General features: G+C 35.9%; 1 protein-coding gene and 1 pseudogene across 2 annotated transcripts; one reads left to right on the top strand and one right to left on the bottom strand.

Moving 5' to 3' along the window:
• Positions 1-7304: 7304 nt before the first annotated feature.
• LOC147297102 (basic helix-loop-helix (bHLH) DNA-binding superfamily protein) lies at positions 7305-10402 on the bottom strand. Its single transcript, XM_086228798.1, has 4 exons — positions 10219-10402; positions 9557-9700; positions 9085-9261; positions 7305-8346 (listed from the first exon to the last, which is right to left on the bottom strand). Exons 3-4 carry the CDS (start codon positions 9190-9192, stop codon positions 7624-7626), a joined length of 831 nt encoding a protein of 276 aa, XP_086084924.1. The 5' UTR covers positions 9193-9261; positions 9557-9700; positions 10219-10402; the 3' UTR covers positions 7305-7623.
• A 4961-nt stretch (positions 10403-15363) lies between these two features.
• Positions 15364-22582, top strand: LOC147297101 (dicer-like protein 4; annotated as a pseudogene). Its single transcript, XR_015124067.1, has 10 exons — positions 15364-16327; positions 16583-16683; positions 17376-17581; positions 17729-17937; positions 18574-19043; positions 19190-19462; positions 20014-20340; positions 20910-21208; positions 21291-21405; positions 22154-22582. The product of XR_015124067.1 is annotated as a dicer-like protein 4 (transcript).
• Positions 22583-23072: the final 490 nt, after the last annotated feature.

Here is a 23072-nt window from a genome sequence, read left to right as displayed (position 1 = left end):
ACTGATGCTATAGTGTAATTTTGGGCCCCCAGCACTCAGGCCCAGTTATTCATGACTACCTTTGGTCCATAAGCCCACAGCTAGTTGTATTCCTTTAGCCATGACTTCACTCCCCTCCGGCTCAGTGACGGATCTGCCCTTACATTCACATTTTATATTCTTTATTCCAGACTTCCAGTAACCATTGTATTACTCTTGTTCATGTTTACGGAATTTAATTACTCTTATTTTTGGGTGGGTTGTCTTGGAAATTAGCAGAGAACATGAATTATTTAGCCATTCCCTTAACTTTTTGTTCTTTACTTTTCACCCGAAATTCATAAAGAACTATTTTTAATAATAATAATAATATGAACTCCCTTTGTAACACCGAAAAATAAAAAAGAACTCCTTTTACTCCAATACTGAAAAGTAAAAACCCAATTTTCTCAAACAAAAAAAAAATGCCAAAAAGGTAGGCTACTAAAAACCAACAAATTAATAAACAGACAAATGTGGAGTGTGGTGAAAGATCAATTGAGTTTTAAGACAAATGTGGTGGATTGGGTAAGCAAAAATGTGAATGGGCAAGGACAGATCCGTCCTTAGCTAGAAAGAAGGTTTTCTTCCAGCAAAAAAAAAAAAAAAAAGTGTTGCTATTTGCATACTTTTTTTTTTTTACTCACAATTTTTTCTATTTTTCTGCCAACACACCCTCTATCCTTTATAAACTTTAAAATTTCCTTTTGCACACCTCTTTTATTACCAAAATATTCATCTTCTCAAACACAAGTTACACACCCACCCCACCTCTCTCTCTTTCCTTCTCTCTCCTCCCTCTCCTTCTCTGGCTTTTCAACCTAGCAGCCATACCCTTGGTTGTAATCTTGAGAATTATGCATATATGAAATTAAGTTCTCTCTCACTCACCCAACCCTTGGCCGGACGGAAAAGGAGGCCGTCGATGTCGACATAAGCTTCTGATCTGGAGACCGGTGGTGGGTCGGGTTTGGCAGGGGCCGTGGGTCGTCGGGGGAGGGGGAAGGGGAAGAAGGAAGGGGTGGCTGGGGGAGGAAGGAGGAGCAGTGGGTGGCTGGATTGGTGGGTCTAGGATGGCGCATGGGAAGGGGAAGGGGAAGGGGAAGGAGGAGGGGTGGGTCCAGGATTGTTCTACTAAAATGGACTTCCATCGGGTTTCAAGTAAATCCAGTAGTGGGCTGAATCATTGACTAAAATGTAATTTTTAAAATATATTATTGACTAATATAAGATAAGAAATTTTATATAAGTAACTATATATGTTGTCCTTTGTAAAAACTTTTTGGTCATATACAACTATATAAATAGAAATTACTAAAAAATTAAGAGGATTGTTCTACTATTGATACCCTTTAAACATTTTTCACCTTACACGGGTTTATGTTTTCAATTAATTAGTGCTTTCAATAAATATTTCTAGTTGGAAAAATCTTTGAATCTCAATGGAAAGAGGTAGTTAACTTGAAAAGTGGATTAATATATATTTGACATGCATGTACTTTTATTAGCTGGAAATTTGTTTGGTATACATGTATACATTGCACATGCGTTTTTCTAACTATATCTCTAAATTGTATGTATTATTTGCATTTCTCATATATAGTAGGTTAAAATGAAGTTGGTATATATCTCCTTTAAACAGTTCCGCAGTGGAAAATAAACGCAGCACTAAATTTTCATGTTTGGAAAATGTTAGGACACAAATTTCATTTCTTTAATTAAGCATGAATTTCATTTTGAAAGCACATACATTTAATTAACATGATAACAAACCATAAATCCACCATAAGAAAGTTTTATTTATGATTTGAAAATATTAATTTTTGGAATATGTCGCATCAAATCTAAAATAAGATATTAGAGGAAATTAAAGTTATAACTGTACGTGAGTAATTATTCAAAAAAAAAAAAGTGGATAAATTAATAATTAGCTCTCCATTTCTCACTCTCTCCTCTGTGGTTGGCTGGGGGAGGAAGGAGAAGCAGTGGGTGGCTGGGTTGGTGGGTCCAAGATGGCGCATGGGAAAGGGAAGGGGAAGGAGAAGGGGTGGGTCGAGCTTGCTGGGTTGGTGGGTCTAGGAGGGCGCATGGAAAGGGGAAGGAGGAAGGGTGGGTCGGGTTGGGGGTATTTGCAGAGAAAGGCAAAAAGAGAGAGAGGAGAGAGGGAAGGGTGTGTGTATCTTTTTTATTTTGGTTTTTTTTAAGAAGAGGTGTGTAAAAAAAAGAAAAATGGTGTGTAAATAACAACTCAAAAGAAATAATGCAGAAATTCATACAGTCCAATCAAACAGAAACACGTGTCATATTCTTAATGGATAATATACACCGCCGTAGTACGACTCCAAGGTAAAACCCTTTTCTCATACTCACCACCTTCTTCACTCCCCATTTCACCAAGCTTGCTCGTCACGCTCTTCACACACACAAAAGGCGCCCAACATTGCTACCCTTGCAAAGGGCACTACTCACTAGGGCCCTGAAGAAGCCCCTTTCCGACGGTGGTGGTGGCAAGTTCAAAGCTACCGAGTCACAAGTGGTACTATATATTTCTATACTCTAAATTGTTCTTTAATATATGTTTGGTAGCTAAGAAAATACAATAGCAACACTTTCCTCTACTCTCTCTTAATTAAATCTTGGTTTTATTTCTTTGTTCATAATATGAAGACTGATGGTGCTTTATGTATTCATATAATAGGGAACATTTATTGGCCAAAAAACAAAATATAATAGGGAAGATTTATATGCCTTTTAAAAAAAATGATATTAATTATGCATTTATGGTCAGGCTGTACGTATAAAGGAAAAAAAATTAAAGAAAGCCCTAAAATGGAAAAAAGCCCCAATATGTAAACTGAACTCAAAAAGGAAAAAAATGCAAGAAATCCCTAAAATGCTACCAAAGCAAGAAAATTTTTTGGAAAAGTACTCAATCAAATGCTTTGATCATTGACAAACAAGTGATGGTGAACACTTACCCTCGCACACCTAAATTTAATCTAAGTATTAATATTGGGAAATTGCAAAACAAGTACATTGAATTTTTCCATTATTAATTTTCACGAGACTAGCTGCTAACTTCACAGCAATCTTTAATTTGTCTTGGGTTTCACATGTTTTAGATCGAGGCTGTGGCATGTAGTACTAGCTGTTAGTACTGCAATGAAAGTTGCAAGATGGTGAAAATATGTATGGGCTCATCTTCATATATCATGAACAATGCATGTTGAGTGCATGTGCTTGCAATATTAATACTTGGAAATTAGTGTAGTATCATGCATGAGCATGATCCATATACACACTACTAGCTTTTTTCTGTCCTGGTTTTGTGAGGGATAACTTCTCCAAATAACTCATTTTAATGTTTTGCCCACTTTTCTTACTTCTCCATATATACATTTTTGACTCTTAATTTGGGAGTTTTTAAAGCCAAGTTACCGTTCCTCAATTGTAGTCGGCTATTCATGGTAGTTGAGTATTAATCGAGATGATCTTCATCATATCTTGACTGCCCGGCCCCGGCTCATCCACATGTGAAACTTGATTTAAATAAATTATATTTCAGTTATTGTAAAATTTTTAGCAAACAGGTAAAAAAGAAGTAGGGAAAAGCATGAAAATGTGTCATTTGATGGCAGGATAGCTAGCTAACTGGTTTGGCCCTTTTGGGCTTAAGAACTAAGAAGGGTTGCTAGCTGCAAGTAAGCTAGGTTGGTGGCTCTGTTTTAATGAATTTACTCCTCAAATAGGCAATGATGAGCTAGCTACCTTACCTAGCTACCAACTGATGGTGATGGATTGGCTTAAGTGCATGGTCATGGATCCGATAGCAAACAAAGGTCTTACATATGCAACATGTTCAATTAATGATGGGACTTCATTGTTTTACATCAGTGGTATTTGATAAATCTGCTTAGTAACTTCATTATAATAAATCAGTTTATGTGCATTTTGAATTGATATATGATATAACAGAAACTGACATGTTCATTCTTGGTATGTATGCCGCCATCTACTCACAGGTCAAGCCCAAAGCAAACTCTCAAAAGGTATGCAGATTTGTATTCCCTAAACTCTTCTTTAATGTTTGGTAGTTCATGAAATGAAAGTAATGATACTGTCTTATTTCAATCATTATTGATGATGCTTATTATAGTCATTATTATTGATGCTAGCTTATGTGATGCTTATTACAATCATTATTTATGATGTTTATGTGATTCTTACCGATGTTGATTTTTCTTCTTATTGCCTTTTATCTTATCGCCATTTTCTTGATGATGCTTATTTGATGTGAATATATGATGCTAGAAGCTGGTTTTTGTATTGTTTTTCATAAATTTTCTTAGTAACTTGATTATAATAGTGTCAGTTTATGTGCATTTTGAATTGCTCTGTGCATCCATATATAATTGACTGTATACTATCTACTGAGTACTGTCACAGGTGACGATTCTTGCTTCTTTTGCAACTGTAGCTACCCTGGTGGCCTTTTGCCTTGGTTTGGGAGGAGGTTCTTGGCAAATTTATAGGAGTAGAGAAGAGAATGTTTGGCCCATTTTTGATGAGGGACAGTATTCTGGCGTTCAAGATTTTTTTTGAGGAAATTGACACCATAGAACATTGCAGCTCATTATATTGGAGCAGCTTACATCATTACACCACGCCTGCAGTTCCGTTTTGAACTCGGGAAGAGAGGGTATGAATTGGGTCTTCCAAGTCTTTACATGAAGGACTTCAAAGGTTTGTGGCACTACATTGGCCCCCTATCCAAGAACACCCTTAACTTGTTCATCCAAAGACTGCAGGTGTTTGTATTTAGACAACATAATGGACAATTTGAGATTTGGCTGTATATATAAGATCGATGAGTAAGTGCAGGGTGTTCTTGGATAGGGAGCCAATGTAGTGCCACAGGCCTTTGAAGTACTTTATGTAAACACTTGGAAGACCCAATTCATACCCTCTCTTCCCGAGTTCAAAACGGAACCGTAGGCGTGGAGTAGTGATGTAGGCTGCTCTAATATAATGAGCTGCAATGTACTGTGGTGCCAATTTCCTCAAAAAAAATCTTGGACACCAGAATACTGTCCTTCATAAAAAATGGGCCGAACATTCTCTTCTCCCATAAATTTGCGAAGACCCTCCCCCCTAAACCAAGGTGAAAAGCCACCAGGGTATGCAAGATATTCGGTTGGTGTGCAAGGAGGCTGTCATGCAGCCCTTGATGTTAAGATATGAAATCATGGTAAATATTTCTTTCCTAGTTTGTGTATTTGTTAGCTACAAGTCAGGGCTCTAGTTTTGGTTAATTACTAAATCGATCGTTGTGTTTCCCAATATAAGAAATGGGACGGTTGCCAGTGCCTCATCCTTCTGAAGAGGATCCAGCTCCTTTTTTGTCTCCGGAAATCTCTCTTTGTCATGAGCATCATCCATGTAGGAGAGACACTTTTTCGTAATTTATTTTGAAATCCCTAAAATAATCAAAGTATATTGTCTCCTATTATTATTATTTCTAGAATAGTGCTTCTAGAGTTGGCTGCTTTTCCCAGAAAGGGTAATTCCCTGAAGTGTAATTAATCTCCTATTCTCTTAGACTAGATGCTTCTCATCTCTTCTCCAAGTTACGCACCATTTGCTCCTCTTGGATCCAAGACCACCTAACAGAGGAAAATTCAGCTTTCAAGTCATCCCAAATGTCATGAATGATTAGAGAAATTGGCCAACGAATATAACTGGAAGATTTGTTAAGAGCATCAATCACTGTCTTAGAGTCAGATTCCACCTCCACATCCAATATATATTTCAAGTTTCATAGCACATAACAAGCCTTCTTCACTGCCAAGGCCTCAACAACATCAATTGAATCAGCCAAGCAACTAACAGCAAACATTACCACCAATCACCCTGCAATTACGATCCCTTACAACTACTCCAATCCCAGCCTCACCAGAATTTGACGTTTCCTTAACTTCCCAGCTGAAAACCTACATCAAGTAGAGTACGTATTAGTATTACATCCATCAACACTGTTAGTTTCACCCACCTGTCACATTGGGGACACAAAATTATTACAACTCAAGAAAGCCTAAAACATATATAACATCAGTGGTAAAACATATATAACAAACTGCTTTTCCTTTGTCCAATGTAACCAAAAACAAAAATCACAACCAGTCTTGAAAAACCAAACTGGCTAAATACTTGCAGTACTTTTATTGTGTAAGCTAGACAAGTTGTACTTTTACAATATTTGCGGTACCATTTCACAATTACGAGTGCCACTGGTATAAGTGGTTCTGCATAAATTCCACCTCATGAAAGTTCTATAGTGCTTATACTCTAAAGTTAAAACCACTATACATTTTGTAATTTATGCCTCCATCAAATTTTCAGTGCACCACCAGCATCTTGTACAACTTGGGGTAACTTTTCAAATAGGCAAGTTACGCAAATGAAAGTTTTCATTCTTTTTCCGATTTACTCTGACAGTTATCTTACTGCTATAATTTTGTCATGGCTAACAAACTTTTGAATTCAAACTATGAATTCATTTGTTTAAATATGATGCTCCTTTTGTTTTCAATTTTTTTTCAGATAAATTAATTCTTTCAAATTTTCGAAAGGAAATAAAGTGAATAGATGGATGGGCAAAAGTCATCAGGAAATGACTAGAGAACCCATAGGGGGAGTATAGACACTCATCCAACTTGACCAAATTGATTTCAGAGTGGGGCCTAAAGGCAGAGAACATTAGCAGGAAATGGGTAGTGGAAAAAAGTCTTCAGTGGTGCGCCACTAACACCACTGCCTATTGGGGCTTCAGTACAGGGATGGGACTTGGGAGGACGCAAAAGCCCCATCCATCCATGTCCCTACAATTCCAGCACCTTAAAAGATAATGAAAAGCATACATAAAAACACCAAGATAGTGACACAGATTTCAGCCAGACATGGTCACATAAAGAAAGAAGCACCCATATGAGCCTAAAAGAGAAAGGGGCAAACTGAATCAAGCACCAAATACAAATAAATGATATTACACAAGGTTGCCACAAACATAGCTGCTTATTGGTTAAGGCAGTGAGAAAAAAAATATACACCATGCATGTTGACAATGATGTTCATGTCTCGGAATTCGAACAGATGAATGAGGTACATATTAGAGAAATAAAACAGTAACAGAACTTGGTGACTCCCGCCACAGGATATTCCAGAGCAGTATAAGCAAATTAAGATGGAACATCAAATATAACTTAAATGAAATTTGAGCAAACCAAGGCTAGAGAAAGGGTGCATAATTATATAGCAGTCGATAGAGGCAACTTGACATACAGAATTAAAAGAAAAACAAGGAAATGAGTAAGCATAATACAAATCAACCCTAACACCCCTACTCATCACTTCCGAAGAAGAGGACATTAGAAGACAATTTCAGGATCCCAACCGGAAGCTCCAGAATCAGAATCAGAGCATAACCCACTGCCATTAGGACTAATGGCCCAATATGAGTACTAATATCAGGGATCATCATCTTCATTAAGAAGAGGGGGAGGATAGAAAACAGAGTTCCATTATTATCACCATAGCTTAAGTTCAAGCTTAGTCATTCAAATCCCCAACTCCAAGCTTCTGCAGCTCAACCTTGAGAGACTTCAAGTACTGAACAGCTTCATCTAGAACACCGACAGTGTTCATTTGATTCCCACCAGGTACAATCCCTCTCAGCACCCTCACCATCTTCTTCATATTCTGCCGTTTCCTTTCACTTTCGCAGCTGCTGCTGCTACCAATGTCGGACGATTTTTCAAGTGAAGAACATAACTTATCCTTCCTGGATTTCAAACCATAATTGGAGCAAGAATCAGATGAGCTCCCATAATTTCCATGAGTTCGTGCTGTACTGATCTCTTCCTCATCATATTCTTCTTCATCTTCCTCTTCCAAGCTTAGCAATGCATCAATATCATCTGAATCCTCCTTCATTGAGGATGATGATTCTCTATCATCATTATTTCCCTCATTCAATCTCAAATTGTCTTGGATGTAAGCTGCACAGATGTTAAAGGCAGGACCAGTAATTTTGTGGGCAATTGCAGGATTGAACATAATCTGACTTCGGTGATCAGTCTGGTCGAAGATGATGAAATTCTTCGGGCAAATGTCAGAGGTTTGAAATTCAACACCATGGAAAGGTTTAAAGTGCCTTGCATCATGAGGTAAACCTGCACCACATGCAGATGCAACTGGAATATGCATGTAATTATCACCCACTTGATTTGCAAAGGCGGGTGCTGCCTTGTTGGGGTCAAATTGTTGGTCACTCTGCATCAGAAATCCTAAGCACTTAAAGCTAAATAGATGGATGGAGTTTCTAGAGTGTAAGTTCTTTGCCTTTTGACTGGATGAAGGTTCCTAAAGTAGTATCAGGGCTACTTTGCAAATCAAGTTATTGCCATTCTACTACAGGAAAGCCACCTATTCCCTAACAACCAGCAACCAAAATCAATACAACTGCCTTCTTTCTTATGTATGAATACAGCCAGAGGACAGTCTATCCCAAATCCCAGAGTCCAGACGGTTTGTGATATTAGACTACGTAACAGGTTTAAGCAACTGACGGAAATATTCAGCCTGAAATAGAAAAATAGAAGGACATCAATGAGAAAAAGTGGTACATGCTAAAGCACGTTGTCAACAAAATGCAATAAGATAAGCATAAAAGAGAATTAAATAATAAATAAAAAAACATACACACTTTGCAATTAAATTAAAGAAACAAAAAAGCATAATTTCATAGTTTTCAAAGTAACTTGTCCCCAAATCATAAGAATCTGATCACTGTTGGAAAGAATAAAAGTTCAACAAACTAGCATCATGCCGACCATACATGCTAATAACTATGGCTTCTATATGAAATAGTTCTCTCACAATCCTCAATGACAATCATCTTTCCTTCTTACTCAACAAGTGAAGTTAACTGAGCATGTAATGGAATTCAATCGAAGCTAAAAGAATATGAGCATTAGCACAGCAGAACGGAGACATGAATATTAGTTGTACCTGACAAACTTGCATCAGTTGGTAGTAGGCAATGATCCTGACACTCATTATAATCTTCCCAACTTCTTTAATAGCTCGGTATCTCTTTATGGTTAGCCCAATGTACATTCTCACTTCTCCAGCCACCCTTAAAAATCACCAAATAAAAGGATTTCTACAAACACCAAAGAGTTTCACCTGCAGCAGTAAACCGTCAAAACGGCATTGTTAGAATTGAGGTTGACAGAACAACAACTAACACAACCATTCATTAATGCTCCATTTGATATGTATATAGACAAAAATTGAAAGATTACTTATACAAAAGGAACATTTCAGTTCATCTGAGTTCCTGTTTTGTTTCTATGCATAACCAAACAATGTTTCCTTTATCTTTTGAAAAATTTGGCAACGAGCACATAAAAGAAGCAGAGATAACTTGAATAAAGCAAATGAAGTACAATAAACTGCAATTCGGAGAGTATAGTCTCACCAAATTGAATCAAATTACAGTATGACGCGAAAGAACACCACCAAGCCAACACATTTCCTGTTGTAATTCACAAAAGAAGACGTCCACGGCATCTTGATTTACTTCTTCAATTCCAAATTAATAGGGCATGAACTCCAACTTTCACTGGAAAAGAAAAACGGGAAAAAATTTCCAAGGTTAATCTAACATTAAATAACATTTATGTCTTTGAAATAAGTCAGTTAACAGAATAGCACACACAAAGAAACCCAATTTGGCTAATGATAAAAAGTGTGAAGAAAATAGATAAAATTTCATTATGTGAGTCTAGCAAAGCAAAGTCCATTTACTTAACTGATCCTAATGATCCTAATCCAATCACAACACAAATATCAAGTTAAAATCATCACTTAATTTCCGCAGTTTTCTCAGCAACCAAACAGAAACTAGTCCAGAAGAAAAAAACTCAGAAAACAGTTAATGAACAAAATTAATAATAATTAAGAACAAAAATTCCTATTCAAAACCCTAGTTCATGAGATCAAACCAAGCTGGAAAATTTTAAAAAGAAATGACATGAACGGAATCAACCTCAAAAAACAAACAAATCTAACCTCAAATCCCTCCAAAATAAACCCACAAAAAATTACAGAAGAAAAGATAACAAATTTGTGGAGCAAAACCTAGGTTTTCTGAGAAGGTTGCAGAACAAAACCAGGTTAACGATTATGGAGGATCAGACTTCAGATTTCGGATTTCAGTGGGTTTCTCTAAGAAAAAAAAAATTCCCTAGATTTGCGCTGCTGAACAAGATCTACTACTAGTAGTGGAAGAGAGAGAGAGAGAGAGAGAGATGGAAGGGCGTGTTTGGGTGGTGGTGGGTATTTAATTTAATTTGGGGTTTTATTGGGATGTGTGCTGGGACTGAGACAGAGAGGAGTCAAACACGGAGAGTGGGAGCCGTCGGATTGGGGGCCTTGGAAATGCTTTCCGTGTATTGCGGGTGCAATGATGACCGTCGGATGAAGCACGCGTGCAGGGGAATGTGGGCCTTCACGAGGTTTGACGAATGCGTATCGTGGAAATGACTCCTCTCCTCTTCTCCTCGCTTTTCCTCTCCTCGTGTGAAAGCCCCTTGCCTTTATTTATTACTCTAATAATCTCTTCAATTATGCTTCCTAATTATTTGCTTTTAGTGAGCTCTTTTATTCTGATGCCGCACCCATCCATATTACCATGGACTCCTTTTTTTTCTTTGGGATTTTTCACCAAATGAGTCATTTTTCACGTTTTGTCTACTTTGTTGATCTCTCCGTCCAAAACTTTATAATCTTGATTCTTTTGAGCTACCAAGAGACTGAATTACACCTCGTTTATGGTTTAAGTTAAAGTCAAGATGTATGGTTTATTTGACAGTGATTTTAGAAGATTTAAAAGCACTTTTAAATAGTTAAAAATACTTTTATTTATATTTGATAAAAAAAATTAAGAAATACTTTTGGGTTCTAACAAGTATTTGGAAATACTTCCGAGTAAAGCACTTGGTGGGTGCTTCTAAGGGTTGGCAATGGGCCAGACTAGGCCAATCCGGTCCAAATTTTTTGGGTTTAGGCTGGGCTCTGGCTTTAATTATAGGAGTTCAATAGGACTTTTGGGCTGGGCCGGGCTAGGCTTGGGCTTTAATACACAAGCCCAAGGCTCGCCCATTCGGCTTTGGCTTGTGGGCTTGGAGAGCCAGGCCGGGTTAGGCCTGAACGGGTGGCTCAGAATGAGTCCAAAGCCTGTTTAGACACATATATATATCTTCAAAAAAAAATATATGGGATTTTGGCATGTTATGATTTGAACATGAGTACTTATGTAACAAGCTTCAACTCTCAACCAATTGAGCTGACTAGTTTATTTGTTAAGTTTGTGAATCATAACATATTTAATAGATCTTTCGTTTGTTTACTTCAATAAATTATTAATATGTTTATTAAGTTATTATATAATACTATTATGTTAGTAATAGTGTAATACCATAAATAATAAACTTTTAAAATTATATACACCATTACAACTATAATAAAATATAAATGTACATATGTTTTATTATATATTTTATTACATATTTTTATAAACAAACGATGCAATTATGTTTTCAATGATCCGAACCATTCAAATTTTAGTTCCTCACTCAAAGATAATTCGTGCAAAAAATGAGCTCAATCGGAGATATAAAAGTGACATAATGGTGGTCGAATTAATGAGCAATCGTGGTTTTTCTAATGATAATTAATCGAATGGGAGATGAATTTCAATTTGGCCGATTTTTTGTAAGGATGATCTTTGACTATGAACATAAAAAATGAACGGGTCAGATTGTTGAAATCACGTTGTGGTCTTCATAATTATGGAAACAATAAGGTTTCAACGAGAAAGTTATTAGAATTATACTCTTCAAGTGTATTTATATGTAGAAGCTCACATATCGATCGTGTTTTCAACGATCCGAACTATTCAAACTTTAGTTCCCCACTCAAAGAGAATCTTTGCAAAAAATTAGCTCAATCGAAGATGTAAGAATGACGTAATAGTGGTCGAATTAATGAATGATCGTGGTTTTTTTAATGATAATCGAACATTCGAATGGGTATATGAATTTCTATTTGGCCGATTTTTTGTAAGGATGATTTTTGACTATCAATATAAAAAATGAACGGTTCATATCGTTGAATTAATAAACAATCGTGGTTTAATAACTTTAATTATAGTTATATTATAAAAGTTTATTATAATAACTTTAATAACTATAGTTGTAAATTTGTAATGCTGTATATAAGTTTAAAAATTTATTATTTATGGTATTACACAGTTTACACTATTACTATTTACTAACATTCTATGATTATAGTATTATATAATAACTTAATAAGTATATTAATAATTTATTAGAGTATATAAATGAAAAATCTATTAAATATGTTCTGATTCACCAATTAGACAAATAAACTAGTCAGTTCAGTTGGTTAAAAGTTGAAGTTTGTTTCATGAGGTTTCATGTTTGATTCACAACATAATCAAAATCCTATATTTTTTTTATTGAAGATATATTGTGTGTTAATGGGCTTTGGGCCGGGCCTAAGCGAGCCGGACTTCGGGCGATCCGTGGGCTTCAAGGGGATGACCTAAGCCCAGTCCAATGACTATTCGGGCTGGGCCGGCCCAAATTTTGGGTCAGATTGAACTTCGGGCCCAATGGGCCAGTCGAGCTTCGGGTCTTAGGCTTTTTGGTGACCCCTAGGTGCTTCCAAGTATATTAACAATAATCACTTGAATTTGTTTTTAAAAAAATTTATGAATTTTTAAGAAAAGCACTTCTAGTGAAAGTTTTACTGAATAAAAGTGTTTTCTACATAATCACTCCCAAATAAGCCTGTAGTCGAATTGGTGGTCCAAATGTGATGGTCAATAAGTGATTAAGACCATCTTGACCATCATGATCAGTCGATTATTATTTTAAACACTAACAAATAATAATAATTTGTTCTATAATAGTTCAAAAAGTTATTGTATTCTTACTAAATGTGTTATTAAATTAGATCATTTGAGGATGAATCGAACTTGAGTGACTTTCAACTGGATTACCTCAATAACTATTTATTTACTTTTCTTACAATCACAACTTGCACGAATCTAATACATAAAAATGACCCCGGGCGAAAATAGTGCATGAAGGACGAGTAGATGGTGATGGATGTGTCAATTGAAGATTATTGGTTGCCAAGTGCCAACAAATTCTAGAGAAATTATTCTGTATAACCGTTATATTGACATGTGGTATAACCAGTCTATTTATTATAATATGAGTGGATGTTATTAATATTATACTCTACTAATATAAACACATCGTCCAGTAATACCTTACACGTTGAATTTATTATACCACGTAGTGTTATATTGGTTATACCCTATAATTTTTTCAAATTCTAACCACATATTCACTTCATGAATTGACAAAAATGGCAAGCTTACTCTGTATCACAGTATCACCACTATGCCTTTGCAATATCCGTAACGACAACGTCCGCACGATATGTAATTGTACGCAAAGGACAAACTGCAAATGGGGGTATACAACTCAAATTTGTACTGTGTTTTTGTTCGATTTTGGTTTGTTCCAATTAAGTTAAAGCTCAAATACAGAAAAACAATATTAAATTCATGAAAATACAAATGAAAATTGAATTTATGCTGATTTGTAAAACTTGTGACCATCTTTAGTTTACATTATTATCCTATTTGCTCGAGCTTGACTCGTAAAACTTGAGTTTTAACTTCTCAATTATTTATTTATGCATTTAGATTCTCTACTACTTGGCCATCAAAAGAAAAATACTCTAATGTCTTTGTTGATTGGATCTATAACCTCTCATTGTTTTGGTTATCCTTGGTTTATTATGGCCCTATCTGAATTGAAAAAGGAGAACATGCCCCAAGAGCTACTGATCAGTAACAATGAGATAGAGCAGTGCTCACCAGCGAAAAGGAGTTACTCCTTGGAGATGGAGCAGCTGATTTATTTTTGTAAATAAATAGTTAGCTTTTTTCTTGGAAACTTTTTTCGGTCTTTGATTGGAGCCACCAATGAAAAACAGAATTTTGTTTGCAACCTCGATCTGTTGGAGGTGCTCTAAGTAATTAATTTGATTCATTAACTTACTGATGTTTTCTTAATTGTAGGGGGAGTCACAAAGGTTTCAACATCTTCGGCAGTTAAATATTTAAATTTTAGAACAATATATATCTTTTAATCGCAATTACATTCAAGTTAACGTTGTACGTGCATGATGATTACACTGACTGAGTAGAATGTGGCACCAAGTTATGTGTGAGGACAGATGTCATAATATAAAGCAGGGGATAGGGAGGGGACACACAATTTGGGAACAGAGGATCCGGACTCTCTACAGACAACATGCTACAACATAACATTGATTACACGTGTAGTTATGTGGATTGTAACATCATTGCAGGTCTGGATGATTGTATTTGTGTATGAGATCGAGTCTGATGAGCAAAAGGAAAATGGAAATTGTATTTGAAGAAGTGATCTATTTTCTTTTGCAATCTAAATAAAGTTTGGGACCAATTAATTTAAAAACAAATATCTACCTTCTTTCCAACAAGTTCATTATTATTATACAAAGTTAATTACACTTTACACCCTCATATTATAGATGAGCTTAATTCTACTTCCCTGTAAACAGTATTATAAAGTCTTGGACAGCTTCAGCTTTCTGCCTTGAAAATTTATTCTCACTACTTGAGAACTCTTGGAGAAACTAACATACCATTAAAAATGGAAAACGAAAAAACAGATTAATTATTTACTTACAAAATTTTAACCTTTAATTTTTAAGCAGTCTCCCTACATGTATATTAACCACATCTCTCACATGGTCTCACCTAATTAATGGATCACATCTTTACAAGAAATAAAGTCAGTAAATCTAGAACAGTGACACAAAATATTAATTAGATTACAAGAGAGGAAAACTTATCAAAAACCAAAATGAAAAGTAGGAGTTTATTGATCATTTGGGCCTACACTATACAACCTGAAGGTGAAAGAGGAAGATGAGCTACCACCAACAAACAGCTAGCCTACTAATTATTCATTCACAATCACCTAATTGCCACTAAAAAGCTTGATTACAATAACCAATTACTTGTGCTTGAGGTTGACTTGAACGGGGAATGAGAGCCCATGATCTCCAACCACAATCGTGTGTATGCCTGATGGTAAAAGCTTGGAGCCAGCGTAATCAACAATTCCCAAGCTCTTGGGAGCACTAAACAGAAAAGAAACATACTCGCTCTGTCCGGCTTTCATAAACACCTTCTGAAAACCGATCACTTGTTTGGCATGTGTATCTTCAATGCCCTCTGGTACAGAAAGATAACACAAATGTAGAGGAGCTGGTGCTAGACTCTTCTGATTCTGAAAGTATCGAAGGTTGAACAATGACAACTTGCTATTCAAACTTAGGTTTCTCTTATTCCCATTATTAATTATCTATGATTCTATTTGTGCCACATGAGGATTCACGAGGAGAACTACATGAGATGCTGGTTCCTGCTGCACTAAAAGGGCCATGGACTAACTTGGAGGATCTTGTTTCCCTCAGCTCTTACTATATAAAATTTATTCCTGATCCTGACGACAGGACCTATAGAAGCTTTGGTCTATTTGTCAAGGCACCTCTCCCAGTAGAGGCTGAAACAATGGAACTTGATCTTCATCTCGCTCATGGTAGATCTGTGATGACAAAGTTGGTCCCATCAGGATTTGCAGAGTTTGGCAAAGATGAAGTAGATAGTTGCTTTCAAAATAATATTAATTTTTCTTTCGTCTATCTCAAATTCTCAATGTTCACCATTTCTGTTTGCAGATCATGCTGGCACAAAAATTTCAAGAAATGTTCCTCAACCGAACAGAATTTGTTTCTGAATTTGTTCCATTGGGAAGGATTGACTCTAGCAGATCGAGCTCATCAACTTTCTACCGTTTGCTTCCAGTAACTTTGGGTGAATATGATAAGCTCCAGGAGATGCAATTGACGGGACATTTCTTTCTTCGGATATTCAACTTGCATCAGGTTGCAGAAGCATAAGTGATGTTGAGAATGGTTTAGTTTATGGCCCATATAAGAATACATTTTACTTCATCACCAATGTTGTTCGTGGAAGAAATGCCTACAGCCCACATAAAGGCACTTTAAGCTATGTGGATCATTTAATTAAAAAGTAGGTAACTGACTTCCTGTCTCCTTAATAACTTTTAGTCATTAATATCATTATATCTTCCTTCTGAGCACATGTTATATTATATTACATTGTTCTAAATTTTTCTGCTTACTGGCAATAATTTTTTATATGTGAAAGGATTTTACACATATAGGTGGATATAGACGTTTGGCATCTGTCTTAATGCACTTTATTTTCATAGATTTTACTTATAATTTATTTATTATGGGGCTTTTGCTTAAATTTTGGGAGCAGGTTTGGCATTCATCTTAAATACCCTGAGCAACAGCTTCTCTGGGGAAAACCACTTTTCTCTTTGCACAACTTGCTACACAACCAAAGGCCAGAAGATTTGGGTAACTTCTTTCTGTTGGATTTTGTTTTCCTGTCACAGTTCTCTTTTTTTGTTTGGGGGGGGGGGGGGGGGGGGTTATTCTGTACTTTGGTTCCTGACATATGTATTTTGGACCGGATTAAAATTTCATATTGTACATTGATTCAGTTTGTCAGACTACACATACATACTTACATCAGGACATGCATGCATATTATCATGCTTACAAATGCTATGATTAATGATTCAGTAAAGTTGTTTTTGGTAATCTTTTTTCCCCTGTTCTCTGCTTTTGTTTTCCAACAAAATAAGCAAGAAACAGTAACAAAATTTTCAAAAATAAATCATAATAATGGAAACAAGATATTTAAGGAAGTATGTTACTTAGGTTTCTTGTGAAGAAATATGCTCTTTGTGTGAACTGGATACATTCTTATGTGCATCATAGAATGAAAAAACTGAAGTGCTAACAAGAAATCTGTGCATGATGCATAATCTTCAACAGGCTGAAGTACGTTCATTCCTGCTTAGATTGCTACTTTTATTACTTTTCTTTTCCTTGTTAATGAGAATATCAATTATAAAGAAGAGCTTTTTGTTTGACTTTGGACTCTTCTGAATGTTTCTTGCATCTGTGTGTGTGTGTGTGCATGCGTGTGCGTGCACTTGCCACTTAAGTCATTAATATATGAGCTTTTTATGCTATCACAACAGGACCACATCAACTAGATGAGTATTTTACTGACTTGCCTCCTGAGCTTTGCGAGTTGAAGGTAATAGGCTTTTCAAAAGATATTGGGAGTTCAATATCTCTGTTACCATCAATCATGCACCGTCTGGAAAACTTGCTTGTCGCCATCGAACTGAAGCGTGTATTATCTGGTTCATTTCCAGAGGGAGCTGAGGTTACTGCCCAGAGAGTATGACCTTTCTCCATGATATTGTTTTGAGTATTGGCTTTGATAAAAAAGTTATTAATCTAAATTGGTCATTACACCTACCCAAATCTTCAAATGACTTGGTCTATACATGAATCTAAATCCTGTGGCTTTGAATGTTCATGCAAGGTTTTAGAAGCACTCACAACCGAGAAGTGCCAGGAACGGTTTTCCCTTGAAAGGCTTGAAATACTTGGTGATGCTTTCCTCAAATTTGCAGTTGGACGACACTTTTCCTTTTGCAGGATTCCCTTCATGAAGGTGAACTAACAAGGAAACGTTCTAATGTGGTAAACAATTCCAATTTATACAAGCTAGCGACTAGAAGCAACTTACAGGTATGATTTTATTTCATTTTATTCGTTTTGGAAATGATTCTTATTTTATAAATTTTCATTTATCTATCATTGTTTTAGTATGTTAGTTTTGGTTTTTTGGGTTGTTTTACTTCAACCTATACTTGATATAGTGTATTTACTTTGGATTTTCTTAATTATCTATTAGCTTAATCAATTCTAGTGTGGCCAACAAAAAAAAAAAATCAATTCTAGATCTTTGAATGTTTCTCGATTGGGGTCTGAAACTAATTACTACAAATAAAATCTATCTAGTGATGCTAATTCTCATGTCTTATCAAGGGCCTCTTTCCCACATGGATAATAGGTGACAAACATGCTACCTCCAAAAAACTGAAAAAACAAACATGTGATTCATTTTTAGGACTCTTCTACGTAACAGTCATGTACACAAATAAGGGGGTTTGACATGGAAGTGTTTCATTACTGCATAAATGTTGTCTTCTCTATCTTGTCCAGGCACCTCCCATATGTTCTACACTGTCACATAAAGAAGTATTCAGTATAATAAACACCTTTTTTCATTTACTGATTTTTAATTTTTTATAAAACAAATAAATTTCAAGAATTATGTATTTTTTAAATATTGAAGTGTATAATTTGGCTCTCTTTTTTCAGGTATACATACGGGACCAGTCATGTGAACCCTCTCAGTTCTTTGCTTTAGGCCGTCCTTGCTCAAATATTTGTGACCATGAGACAAAAGGAGCTATTCGCTCTCAAGATTTATGCAGTGTAGTAAATCATGCAAATTCTAGTGAAGTCAGATGTAGTAATATAAGGGTCACCATTGGTTATATAAGAAAACAATTTCTGATGTTGTTGAAGCCCTTGTTGGAGCATTCATAGTTGACAGTGGCTTTAAAGCTGCAACTGCATTCCTTAGATGGATTGGCATACAAGTGGACATTGAACCATCACAAGTTTCTAGAGTATGCTTAGAAAGCACTAGATACTTCCCACTTGCTGCTCACATAGACATTGCTGCCCTTGAAAGTTCTGTAGGGCATTCGTTTCTCCACAGAGGTCTGCTGTTACAGGCATTTGTACATCCGTCTTACAACAAGCATGGAGGAGGCTGCTATCAGGTATGCCCTCTATATTCATTTTTTACTTCCAAGTGTTGAACAAAAATCTTTTCTTTTCTGCTTAATAACCTTGGCATACTAGCCTGCCCTTGGTACATTTTGTATTATGCTGCTTCAATTTGCTTTGCCTTGATGGTTTTGATCAGAGATTGGAGTTTCTTGGAGATGCTGTCTTGGACTACCTGATTACCTCATACCTGTATTCTGTATATCCAAAGTTAAAGCCGGGCCAATTGACAGATTTAAGATCAGCGTCTGTGAATAATAAAGCCTTTGCTTATGTTGCAGTAGATCGAGGCTTCCACAAATTTCTACTCAGTGATTCTGATAGCCTTGAAGAGGCTATAAAAATTTATGTGGACTTCATTGAAACACCTGCATCAGAAAGGGGTCTGCTTGATGGGCCCAAATGTCCAAAGGTGTGCATTTAGACTTCTGTGTTACTTTTTCTTTGTTCGCTTACTGATAAGACCTGGTTAGTAAATCTTTTTTTCTTTATCACGTAGGCAACTTCATCTGCTCTTGGAAAAGTTTTAGTTGTCATTGGTTAAATAATATGGTCGATCCCTAATATATTAATCTTTCTGCTGTGGTCAGTTTAAAAGAAAATACAAGTTTTATTGCCTGAGATGCTTAGGATTACATATTTACACAAACAGAAACTTAGCAAATAAGGTGTTTAAATTTTGGTCATAGGTTAAAAATACTAAGTTTTTTGTTGCAATGTTATCCTCTTTTATATGGTATGGTTAACAGAAAGGAAACTTTGCAAATAAAGGTGTTTAAATTCTTTTGTTCTGAGTGGTGGGAAGAAGCAAACCTCTGGGTTTTTTGGAGCATGCCTTTGTGTAGAAGTATAAATTAGTGATTTTTTGTTTTTTTAGGAAACAGAATAGGTATATAAATTTGTTATTATGAATTAGTAATGCTTCTTCATCTGAGTCTTATATGATTATAATTATTGCTTCAGGCTCTGGGTGACGTCGTAGAGTCCTGTCTGGGTTCAATTCTTCTTGATACAGGGTTCAATTTGAACCGTGTTTGGAAGATCATGCTATCCTTTCTGAAACCATTCATGAGCTTTTCCAGCTTGCAGCTTAGTCCTATTAGGGAACTACGAGAACTTTGCCAAGCTCATACATGGGATCTTAATTTTTTACCATCAAAGAAGGGTAGAGCATATTCTATTGAGGCAACAGTAAATGGGAATAATGTTTTTGCAACTGCTTCCTTGACCAGCCTGAACAAAAGGGATGCTATTAGAGCTTCTGCACAACTAGGTTTCGCAAAGTTGAAGGTAAAATTACATGCTTTATGTTCTATATGCAACCGTTCAACCTCTTTGAAACTAGCTCCTACAAGTGTTTACTTTGGTTCTAGTAGGTCTAACCATGTTGGGCCAAAAGTTGATGTCTAGTGTCAATGAAAGTTGAATCTATTGATTTCAAAGTAGGAGAAATTGTGTTCATGCCTAAAGGCCTACATGAATACTTCTAACGTTTCCATGTGGTGATAAGGGTGTTGAATTGGTATTCAGTAACAGTATTCTCTAACAATTTTGAATCTTAGAATAAAAATGATGTAATAGAGATGAGTTGGAATTTTTTTTTAAGAAAAACATTATTTACATGATATTATGAATCAATTTGATTTTAGGGCCTTGATGCTGACCTTTGTAGTTGTTATATCAAGTTATCAACTAAACTTTAGCTGTAATCTGCGCATATCCAATGTGCCCATTCTCCGATTTCTAATTCTCTCTCTAATAATGGTAGGAAGGGGGGGTGGGGGGTGGGTATTTATTTCACTTTCAGTCTTTGTAATTAATTAACTTCTGTTTTTGGGGATCATTTATTGGAATTGCAGGCTCAAGGCAATATACCCAAGTCCAAATCTTTGGAGGAAGTCTTAAAATCAAGCAGCAAAATGGAAGCCAAACTTATTGGATATGATGAAACACCAATAGATGTTGTACCTCCTGATGTTACTGGATTTGATAAATTAAGCGTACAAGAACCTTCTGGCAGCAATTTTAACTCCAAATTGCATTCTATGAATGAACTGAGCAATGGTCACTTCTTCTGCATAAAATCTGTACGAAAGCCCTCATCTCCATTTCGAGCAGTCAAAAAATCATAGCTGTGATGCTACCTCACAAACCGGAGGTACTGTTAACGTTTCTTGTACTTGCAAGGAATGAAGTATGGACATTTTTTCACATTTGCTTACTCTCCGAAAATCTGCCAGGTGAGTCACGCAAAGAAACAGCAAGATCTCGTTTGTATGAAATCTGTGCTGCTAACTATTGGGATCCCCCTTCATTCGAATGCTGCAAGGAGGAAGGACCAAGCCACTTAAAATCGTAAGTACATCATATATAGTAATAATACTAAGGTGTTTGTTAGAAGAATATTTTCTTAAGAGGAATCAAACGCATACTTAAAGACTGAATACTTAGGGTTCAGACTGGTTTGTCCAACCTGTTTTTTGTATGGTTACAGCCAGCAGAGAAAGATAATCAAGTAAAATAAATTCCATTTGCTGTAGAAATATAGTATCCTTACTGATAGATCATCTACACTCAATGATTGACTTCTTCGAGACACAAAAGGGCTGTAATGGTGAAAAGGATTGTGATGCTGACTCCTAACTTAATAAATAAAAAAGTTCTCATCAGCATATACAAGAAATCTTATTTGATGTGGTAAATTGGAATTGATGCCTGAAACTGGAAATTTCTACCCATTATTGGATATTGTTAAAATAAGTTCTTTCGGAGGTATGAAAGTAAGTACCTTGTTTAAATCACTCTACATTGAGTTAGTCCTCTGCTCCCCAGCTTGCCGATCTTGTTAGCTTTAAACAATTTTTGTACCAGTGTTGCTTGCCAGTTAATGCTGTTTCATCACTGTAGACCAGATCTAAAGTTTTGCCACCACTTTTTGTTTGGCATGATGTATCCACGTGCATTACTAGAGTGCAAGCAGTAAAGAGCAGAGACCATTTTTACAGCCATTATAAGTTGTTGAACTTGTTCTCAAAAGTGTAAACTTTGCGATAAGACTCCTGTACTGATTTCTTTTATTATGCTCAATTCAAATCCTTTGCAGATTCACTTTCAAGGTTGTATTAGAGATAGAAGACGCTCCAGATATGAAATTGGAGTGTTTCGGAGCACCTAATACAAAAAAGAGAGCAGCAGCAGAGCAAGCAGCAGAAGGGGCGCTTTGGTACTTGAAAAACAAAGGGTATATAGACTAGAGCGGTTAAAATGGAACAATCTTTTTGCCCTGTAGATTAGAGGAACCTTACCCAGAGAACAATGTTTGTAACTATTGATGATCGTGAATTGTAGGTTGACATGAAGATGCTGTCTGATTGTAAAAAATGTGTGTGTGTACAAAAGCACTACCCCGTAACATTCTTCTCCCCATTAAACTCATGTCAAAGCCTATCTCTATAAATCCCAACACCCGTTCATTCACTGTCATTGACTCTATTGTGTCTTGCAAGTTTTCATTATGTAATCTACTGATAAAAATGGCTGAAAAACTGGGCTGGTAGAATGTATTATTTAGGAGTTAGGGATTTTTTTTTATTTTTTATTTTAAAGCTTGCGTTTATGCAATTTGCTTTCTTTGATGATTTATTTTCATGAAAAAAAATTGAAGTCACAATTTTTGTAAAAAATAAAAAGGATGTAACAAAAGTAAAATGGTTGGAAAGTATATTAATACATCATCAGTTTCGTTTTGGCCGCCCTAGATTACAACATTGTTAACATATAAAACATCACAAGAATGTATGACGAAAATTAAACCAGGTGGGTGATGTGTTCTTACACACGTTTACTTATATGGAATGGAAGTGAAATGAATGTGAGTCATTCTCATCTCATTCCACTTTAATCATGTGTTTACTTGTATTGGGAAATCAAAAAAATAAATGGGGCCCACTCTAAAATGAGAAATCATTCTCTCAATCTCATTCCTTAAGAGAGACATGATATTGACTCTCATTCCATCGTGA

The sequence above is a fragment of the Dryas octopetala genome, chromosome 1 (genome assembly GCF_963921425.1).
Source record: "Dryas octopetala chromosome 1, drDryOcto1.1, whole genome shotgun sequence".
Classification (NCBI taxonomy): domain Eukaryota; kingdom Viridiplantae; phylum Streptophyta; class Magnoliopsida; order Rosales; family Rosaceae; genus Dryas; species Dryas octopetala.
This window is presented reverse-complemented; position numbering and strand designations above follow the sequence as displayed.